At 46.8% G+C, this 10,000-nt stretch overlaps 1 protein-coding gene across 7 annotated transcripts in view; it reads left to right on the forward strand.

Moving 5' to 3' along the window:
• Ebf3 (EBF transcription factor 3) overlaps window positions 1-10,000 on the forward strand; it is a 119,106-nt gene that overhangs the window by 72,126 nt on the left and 36,980 nt on the right. For all 7 annotated transcript variants that reach the window (XM_085841208.1, XM_021166694.2, XM_085841209.1 and 4 more), the window contains exons 7-8: window positions 5,649-5,730; window positions 9,353-9,470. In XM_085841208.1, coding sequence (XP_085697334.1) covers window positions 5,649-5,730; window positions 9,353-9,470 — 200 coding nt within the window. The remainder of the gene's footprint in view (window positions 1-5,648; window positions 5,731-9,352; window positions 9,471-10,000) is intronic.

Raw genomic sequence — 10,000 nt, forward strand, 5'->3', positions numbered from 1 at the left:
TCTGAAGCGCCTGGGCCCGATCGGCTAGAATTGCTCAGTAGTCAATACTCCAGCGACTGATGGCCCGGCGTGCACACACCACAGCTGCGACCACTGCTTTCAGGGACTTGCCAGCAATTAGCAGGAACCTCAAGGATCACTCGGCTACTCTCTTATCAGTCAGGGGAAAGTCTCTTAAAGGCTCTATCTTTTCATTTGACTCTTAACTATTTCATCTCAATAGCAGGTAAGGGTCACAGCCGCCCCTCATCTAAGAGCTCTCAGTACCGCCCCTCTCCTTTGCTCTCCTTTGGGGCAAGAACTTGTGAAGTGAAATTGACATTAGTACAGCATTAACCATTTGGGACGTAAACAGTTCAGAGGCACTTGGCGCACTCATGAGGTTACGGGAACAGAGCCTCTCTCTAGCTCAGAAAGCTTCCCTCACCCTCAGAGGAAACTTTGTATTCCTGAAGAAGTTGCTCCTTATCCTCCCCACCCCGGCACCCGGCACCCGGCACCCGGCACCTGGCACCACTGTGGCTGCGGCCTTGAAGCCGAGATTTCAGGTGGATCGTCAGACTATCTGTTTTTTTTTTCCTCCTCACTCAGGATATGATGAATTAAAATAGTACTAACTAAAGTTGCAGGGGACCATCTGCAACTGCTGGGTGTGTCCCTCCCAGAAGCCCACAGTGTCATCAGTTCCTGACCTATACGGGATTGCTTTGGGGTTTTGGCTGATGGCCTGGAGCCTTTACACACCATCACTTGAGTGTATTGTTCATTAAAGGCTCAGACCTACAGCTCAGAGTGAGCCACTCAGCCCCATGATACAGCACCCATCTTTTTCCTTTGGGCTTCCAGTTTCCCAGGCTGCATATGACTGTGGGCTAGGAGAAGGTTGTGCCTCTAGAGACAGGCTGGAAGCAGGTGCAGGAGGGATGCTGGAGACGCCAGAACTCTGTCCTTGGCACTCCGCTACTTAACTTTCCAGAGGCCAGGGCACATTGGGACTGCTTCGCTGGAGCACGTGTCTTTCACGAGGGTTAGTGATGTAGCTCACTCACATCTTCAAACTCTGGCAAAACTAAACTCTGGAACAGTCCACTCCTTGACAACTAAAACCCAACTAAATGAAAGTCCCTGTAGAGCGGCACTGCACAGCCTCAGAGGACCTACACCCTTCAAATAAGCTGTGACTAGTGACTCTGTGGGCTTGAGGGTGTTTGAAGAGGCTCCGAGGGAGACTTCTTCCAAGTTTCCCCCTGTCCTCCCCAGCCACAAGGGTACACCCTCAGAGCCCGCCACATTTCTACAGAACGGATCTATTTTTCCTTTGACCAGAGGGAAAGAAATCATTACTGCATGATTAGTGGCTTCGGTTAGGTAAAAACATCAGCGTCCGGGAGGAGGGAGGTGAGTGGTATTAATTACCTAACCCTTGCTGGCAGGCTGATTTTATCAGTGACTTGGCCACTGGTGGTAGCTCGGCTCTTGATGGACGTGGGTGAGTTCGGAGCCGCCTGGAAACATGAAGGAAGGGCTGGTGTCAGATGAGAGGCATCTCATCAGCTTTTCTCTGACAAACCAAATTCATTCCTTATGTAATTGATAACGGCCTTGGCCAATTATTTCCCACATTACAATACACAGAGGCCCCCTTTACAGGTTTTGCAGGGCTGTAATTAGCTATGCTAATATCCCCTTTATTGGCCCTAATATTGCTCAACACCTTTTGCCATCCTGGAGCCCACTAGAGCCCCATGGCCTGTCAGGACTGCTGCTTATTGAGAAGGATAGCTTTAATCAAACATAATTGCAGTTAATTTTTCTCTCCTGCTCTCTGTTGCCAGCGTCTAATGCCACGGACTCCTTGATATTCCATTAAATTACAATTAAACAGCCTCCTTTGTCTCTGATTGTCCTGAACACCACCACAAAGTTCTGTAGCCGTTTAAAGGAGAGCTGTTTGGTCCTAATTGCCTGCTAGCTCACAAAGGGCCAATTTACACAATACCCATGTAGAATTTAAACAGTTCATAATGTAATGGATATTACACAGGAGCCTAACACTACAATTAAAATGATTTTCATCAGATAGAGAAGCTTCGGTTAATCAGCTTCATAAAAGTAAATATAAATGAACTAATTCATAGCTTAAACACACAGAGATGGAGCCGACTTGGAAATTAGTTACTGTGGTGGGGGCTCTGCTCACCCCTTATCCTGGGATCCCCACGTTGGGCTCTGATGGGAACAGTGGGTCCCGTTACTTCTAGTCTCTCCGGAAGCAGCTTTGTTCCTCTGCTGCCCGGTACTCACGTTAACATTGGAGTTGTTTGGTCTCTGATACAACATCACCAAAGCAAAACTCTGAGCACTCCTCATTGGGTGCAGTGGGCCACACCCTTCCACAGCGGGAGGATAGGTACCCTATCAGGAGAGGATTCCCACCTTAAACTGTTGGGCTACTGTGTTAGTCCCACTGTCCTTCCGGGCAAGGGCCTTGCTGTGTTCGCATGTTCCAGTCCCTCATGATGCGATCTCAGGCACTAGAAGAGTGAGCCAGCCCTTTCAAGAATGACAGTGAACAGCATCATGGCATCTTCCCTCATCTGGGAACACCGAGGAAAGTCTGTTTCTACAGTGATGGATGGCATCTTACTTTCTGCCTGAGAACTTTCTGGAATTTTTTCATGATGTTTCAAATGGAGTATTCCTGGGGGTAGCTTGGCACAGAGCAGTTTGTTTTTAGCCCCTGTCTTCCCCTCTGCCTGTAAGAAAGAAGTAAATAAAGCCCGTATTTCAAGCTTGATTTACTCTGGTACCCATTGTGAGCGATGATGAGTCTTTAGGGAAATAAAGACGGGGTCAGGGAATTAGTGCACATAACGGTCATTTTGACGTTGGGCCAGCAGATGCCGGGGGGAAAAACACACTGTACACAATTAAGCATAATGTACTAATGACAGGTTAGAATTTTTATCGCCCTTTGCGATCGAGCAGCAAATCCACGTTTAGCAATAATAAAGAGTTTATTGGTGCTAAAGCCAAAGATTTTCTGACAGAGGGAGGATTTTTCCCTTTCATAACAGGAGTACTAAATCCTTTGTGTACCAGACTCTGGAACTGAGATATGTAAAGTGGTTGTCAGGTTTTTCTTAGGAAACAGCCAATTAAAGGGTAATTGAGTAAAGGATGTGGGAATTACCATTGGGCTTCATGCGTGGGCCTTTGGTTTCTCACCCTTTTCCCAAACACTGCAACAGCACACCTCATGGAGCCATGGTGCGCATCCACTCCCATGCAACAGTGCGCAGTGTCAGCAGGCTTGCTTTGGCTGGGCTCCGTTTCCCACCTATGGATCCTTAATTGCATCCTAGAATTAAACAGAAGCAAAACCAGGGTTAAAATAAGCACTTTTTATGTAGGGAGGTTTTCCTCTGGCCTGGCTTGTGGTGGTGTACTTAGTGCCACTGGTGCCTGGGAGCTTGGTAAGGACCCTGTTCTGCACAGGGGTTGTTCCCAGTAGATCTTCCTCATGGACCCACGACCACTGCTGTTACACACTCTGCAGAGAAGCAGAGCTGTGATTGCCAGCAGCAAGAGAGAAAGAACAAGCATGAACATGTGTGTATGCTGTCTGTGCCCACGGCGGCTCCCAGCTGCCCCCTGCAGTGCTCAGTGTGTTTGTGGTACCCATCACCCAGTCTTGCTCTTGTAGTTTGTAAACTGATGATAGTTAAACTCCAGAATGCCCCAAAGATGCTTAGGATATCTTTAAAATCCACCCTTCTGTCTTAGAGGTAAGAGAGCCAAACTGGCTAAACAGACATCAAGGAATTTCGAGCAACCTCCTCAGGAGGGGGAGAAATCTTTCATTTTATAGAGAAGCCCCCGACACTAGCTCCGTGGATGAGCAGCATGCCGGCCGCGCCTGCTCAGAAGATTAGCCGGGTGGTAATGTGGGGCATAATTGCACCGTGTGGCTGTCCCTGAAGTGAAAACCTAATTGCCTGACAGGACGGTAACTTTGTGGCGCCCTCACCTTGTTAGGCCCTTTCTGATGCAGTTCAAATGCAGTGTGGCCGCAGGTGCGTCTAATTTACCTCGGTGCAGAACGTGTGGAGTTTAATTGCACAGTGGTTGTTAGGAAAAATTGGTGGGTGGAATATCAAGTGACTTGCTGTAGCTGATGGCAGATGGTGTTAAGAGGCGTCGTGAGCTAAGTGTAGAGGTGAGGTGAGTTAATAAAAGATGTAAATTCTGTCCCAAAGTAGGGAGGACTCCTGGTATGTAAGAAAATTTAATTGAATGGCCACCATTCTTAGCCTCATCAAAGGGATTCTTTCTGCCCTCCTTGGCTCCTCCAAGATGTGTTGGGAAGAGAAATGAGTCTTAGCCTGTGGAGTCTTTTATTTTCTTATATTGTAATCACTAACGAAGAAACCTGAACATGAAAGACCAAATTTAAGGAAATTTTACGAAGTACCATAAAACATCATTCAACTTCTAAACAAGACAGGTGACACGCAGGGAGAAAACAGAGTAGGTATTTTATGCAGCTTCGCCACACAGGCTCTTAGCCACAGTAGCAGTGTGCTAACAGGAAATTCACTTTTTGCTCAGACTCTGAGAATAGAGATGGAGATGGGGCAGGGATAAGATCCATGAGTGGGCGACTCATATGCAGGTTGCCCAGGGCTCACCTGTTCATATTAAGACAGCACATCTGTCACGGTGGCGAGATAGGGAAACGGGGTGATTATATTGTCATCAGAGCCTTGAAGCACACTGTCGGGACTCCTGAATCTTTCTGCTGTATACAAGGCCAGATCTGATGGGAAGTGAAGCTTGTTTCTGTGCTTGGCCTCTTCATCCTCACCAGGACTGGGGCCTGTTACTCCTGTGCTCAGTCTGAGCAAGACTTTCTGTGCAATACCAAAACCTACCAGCTAGTCCCTTAAAAGCATATAAGAGACCATCCATACCCCATTCTCTTCTGGAAGGTTAGGCCTAGTGAAACCATTTTTCTTTCTTTCTTTTTTTTAAATTAAATTTGCTCTTGGACTATTTTATACCTGCATATACTTCATTCTGATCGCTCTCACACTCCACTGTAACTTTAAAACTTGGTCTTTGATAGTGTATTTACTTTGGCAAGATAAACTCTGGAAACTGCAGTTACCAGACAGATGTAGCACATTTAATAGAATTTTGACTTTGGTTTTGTTTTGTTTTTTTTCATAAATTAATTTTAGGATACTTTTATGCTAAAAGTCAATTGTTACTGATCGAAAACTCCAAACTTTACTAGACATTCTGCATCTTTATTGTCTGATGCTGGTGTTTCTGTCTGGGGTGGGTGTCTCTCTTAAAAGCTAGTAGCTATGCAAAGATCCTTGCAAGAAGAGGTCCCTCAGAAAGACACAGTTGTTATGATCAATCTTGGGACTCTGTTGTGTCGGACAGCTGTGCTAAGTTACCACATACAGCGGAGACCAGGAGCATCCCTAGCCAGCCCTACATCTGTACTCAGCATCCCCCTGCTCTGAGGCAGCCAGCACAGCTGTGGAGCCTACAGTTATTCCTTGCAAGTGTCTTTGTTGTTGATGTTGTCTTCTGTGAGCTAACCCTAACTCTCCATTCTTTGTGTGTTTTTATAGATTCTTTCTAAAGTTCTTCCTCAAGTGCAATCAGAACTGCTTGAAGAATGCGGGCAACCCTCGCGACATGCGGAGGTTCCAGGTACGCATTCCTTCCAGGTGCCAGCCCAACCTGCCTGTCCTGCCAAGTTTCCAGAGTTCTCAGTTTTTCAGAGAGCTCTTCGGTTCCTCAAGGCTAGCAACACACTGAGCTTGATTCTTTTGGATAAAAAAAATATAAAAATAGAGATGGCTCAGTGGTTAAGAATGCTTACTGCTCTTGCAGAGGACCCGGGTTCCGTTCTTAACATACACATTGAGGCTCCCGACCACCTCTACTTCCAGTCCCAGGGCTCTGACACCTCTTCTGTCCTCCAAGGGCATCTGCACTCATGTGGTCCATCTACTAGACTCGGGCACATACACGTACACACGAATTAAACAATTTAGAAACAGACAAATCAAATATATTTTAAAATGATCTCGTGTTTTCAGTATATTTCTGTGTCAGATATCTGAGTCTGTGCAGGGACAGGGAAGATGAGAGGATCATGATTCCCATAGCCACCGAACATCAGCTCTGAAAACTTGTCCAGGCTGAGGATGCACATTTTAGGGATAAAATGGCTGGTTGAGTGACCGTCACTGTGTATGGGGGTAGTAAGTAGGAAGAGGACCATGATGCCAACTCTCCAGCATGCCTGGTGTCTAGAACCTTTCCCTGAAGCGTCTGGACTCACTCAGCACCGGCCTCTACAAATTCCATTAGCTTCCATGATTCCCAGGTGCCTGGCTCCCTTCATTCAGAGTCCAGCCACTACAAGTCTGTGCTGGATCTCGGCTAGCACATGCACCTCTGCCACAAGGAATTGGTCTGTATGGGGGAGGGGCATTTGCTGGCTTCAAGAACCAGCTATGACAGCATCCCTATTTTTCTTGTCTCTGTGGATGATCAGAAGGCTCTGTCAGGGTCAGGGGCCCTCTCTGTATGAGCTTGGCTGCTTTGCTGATTTTCATTGTAAAATTAGAAGAGCCAAGTACAGAATGAGACTGAGTGCTAGGTTAGCTACGCTGCTGAGGGGGTCCTATCTGGGATGTCAAGTAGCTCACAGCGTTTGTAGGGTTCTGTGTGTAATTCAGGCCTTCAGGGAAGTGTGTGGCGTCCATCTTCTGCCTTCACAGCTCTTTAGGGAAGCGGGTCTTTAAGTTCACCCATACTGGCTATCATGGTTGGGGATAGCAGCTCTTGTAAAGTACGGGGCCAGATCTCCTTCCCCCTTTTTAAAATAAACACAGGAGATCGCAAGGCACAGGCACAATTGGTCCATCTGGGCAGAGGAGGTGACACCAGGCTGAGTAGCAGGGTTCTGTTTGCCTCACCAAGGCTGGAACATGGCACCCATCACGGTGCAGTGTGAGACCATAGTGGCTCCAGCCACTTCACTCTCCCCTGCTTCTCAGAAGGTTTACCTGGACATCTGTCACATTGTGGTTTACTTGACACATGCAGTGGTGCTGCAGTTCTTCTACCTTCCTATGGGCACACTGCAGGGTTGGCCCATACTTGACGGTGCAGTGTGTCTGGTTTTTCTATTCCCCCCCAGTGACTGTTTTCTGTATAGACGACAGAGCAGAGACAGCGTCTTTAAATATTTTTATTTCTGCCTTTTTCTTTTCTTTTTTTTTTAAAAGATATATCCTGGTTAAGTCTGTGTCTCATTACTGGCAGGTCTCTGTACCATACTCAGGAAGTTCTCTTAACACTCAGGGCAGGGTCTACAAGCCCAGGGAGATTCTTGGCAAAAAAGCGCAGCCCCTAGGTTCCCTAAGCAGAGATCACTGGGCCATAGGTGACACCATAGTGGTGCTAGAGCACCTAAAGCAATGCCAGGCCTTCAGAACAGAGAATGGTTAACCCTCAAACTAGAGTGGGCATCGTGGCTGTAGATCTTCAGACCAGAGAATGGCTAACCCTCAAACTAGAGTGGGCATCGTGGCTGCACTTACCACGTTTTCCATTCAGACATTCAGACAGTCTGATGTTTCTGAGACCTTGTTATAAAGGCAAAAAGAAGAGGGAAAGAATCAGGGACAGTGCCACTGGTAGCTGAGGGTGTGTATAATATCATGCCCCCTGCACCATGATCTTATGGGGCTTGAGGTTTTAAAAAACAGTGTTCTACACACATATCCTTATATAAGCTTGTAGCTTTGAATTCTCTTTTACATACAACATACCTTTAATTTGTTTACTTGTTTGTATGTGTTTCTTTAAGATAGGGTCTGGCTGTGTAGCCCAGGCTGTCCCCGAACTTACTATTTTTCCTGCTTTAGGCTTCTATGTGCTAGGATTATAGGTGTATATCACTATGCCTGACAAAACTATTTATTTGTCTTTCATCAGTTAAACAATCAATGTACTTCATTTGTTGTATTAATAGGCCTTTTCTTAGTGCCATTCCAGGTTTATAAAAGGGCCTCGCAGTGATTCTGAGAGCTCCTGATACCCTGGGTCCCTCACCCTGTCATAAGCATATTTGGTGCAATGTATTCTTATAGCTGAAGGCCACCTGCCAATGGTTACTACTTACTGAGGCTTGATGTAGCCTTGGTAGCCTTGGCCTGTCACCTTCGATTTATCTGGCAGTCTTCACTCCCCTCTCCCCCTACCCAGTGATCTCAGGAGGAGCTGGCCCCCAGACCTGGCCAGGTGGGGCAGGAACACTTGAGCATCTTTTATGTCAAATCCAGGCTCAAGTTCCACAGTCAATATAGGCTCAGCTCTTCGCTTTTCCAGGCCCTCTGATTCCAGCCTTGTTAGAAACATTGCAGCCAGGCCACCTTTTGCTGTTGCCTAGGTCTGCTGAAGTGCGCCATTTCTGAGACACTTGCTGTGAGCTCACTGGGAAGAAAACAGTTGGCACCAGCAAGGTGGTTTCTCTGTATGGTGGCTTCCTTTTCTCGTCCCATGAGGCAGCCATCAAGCCTGCCCTCTCTCCCTTGGACATGCGCTGAGCCTCTTGTGGGCCCTTGCCACCCTTCCTTAGGATCCTTTTCCTGCATTGAAAAACATGTCCACAATTCAAATTTAGGTTGTTTTTTTTTTTTTTCAGGTACAAAGGATTTCCTTCTCAGATATTAAATATAATTGTACAGTTGACCCAGGGATCATCTGCTGATGGAATAGGAATAGCAGTGAGAACCCTAACTTTATGAAGCTTTTTTGGGGGGGCGGCAATTGAATCCTCCCTCTTAGGTCTTCAAGAGAGGCTAGTCTCAAGTGAACTAATTTAAATTAGATAAACTATCTAATCAATATGTGAGCAGATCAATCAAAACAGAGGTTTTCAAATGAGTGGCTAGAGGGGTATTTCGGAAGCTAATGGCTAGAAGAATATTTCTCTGAATTGAATCCACTTGTTAGCATAATAAGAGATTAAACCCTAATTAGTGGCACAGGGTTTTTTTTTTTTTTTTGAAAAGAAGCAATCTTGAGTCAAAACAAAACAAAACAAACCACCCCCATTAGCCAAAAACAAAACAGAACAAAACAAAACAACCCAGCTAGAGTTGAGAATGCACTTCAGTCAGTGGAGAGTCTCCAGAATGAGTAAAGTCTCCGCATTGCAGCCTCTGAGCTGGCTTTTATCTTGCTCACAAGGCGGCAGTGCCCACCCCGGCTTTCCTGTGCCAACTCCATTTTCAAATCCACTTCGTTTTCACAGGTCGTTGTATCGACAACAGTCAACGTGGACGGCCACGTGCTGGCCGTGTCTGACAACATGTTTGTGCACAACAATTCCAAACACGGGAGGCGGGCCCGCCGCCTAGACCCGTCAGAAGGTACGGCCCCTTCTTATCTGGAAAATGGTAGGCACATGCTTCATGTATTTTTTTTTTTTTATTTGCAATGCTTCTTTTTTCCTTTGTACCATCCTTTATGTTAATTCCCGTGGAGTTGCTCTCACCGGGCGATCAGACCGCCACAGCCCCATGGGGCAGAGCTGACTTCACTCAGGTGGAGAGGGGCCAGGCCTTGCCAGCTTCCTCCTTCTCCTCCTCCCTTTCTGTCTGCTTGGTCCTCACACCCGTCTGTCTCACCTGCCCTGGACTTCATGTTATTGGTTTGTCTGTCGGCTTTCTTTTGCTCACACTTTCCATTGGTTTGGTTTCATCTGGCTTGTTCCAAGCTCCCATCCAGAAACTCACCCCAAACTCTCTGTGCATGCTTCCATGGCTGGTTACTTCCTGTCCCAGCTAGCCCAGAGGGGGGGACTCTGTGGACCATTTCCTATCCTTGGTCCCTGCATACATATGTGCTTGTGTGCACACTCACGTGGAAGACTGGGGATGGAGGGGGTGAGAGAAAAAGT

The sequence above is a fragment of the Mus caroli genome, unplaced genomic scaffold (genome assembly GCF_978045245.1).
Source record: "Mus caroli unplaced genomic scaffold, Mus_caroli_1 scaffold_8, whole genome shotgun sequence".
NCBI lineage: Eukaryota > Metazoa > Chordata > Mammalia > Rodentia > Muridae > Mus > Mus caroli.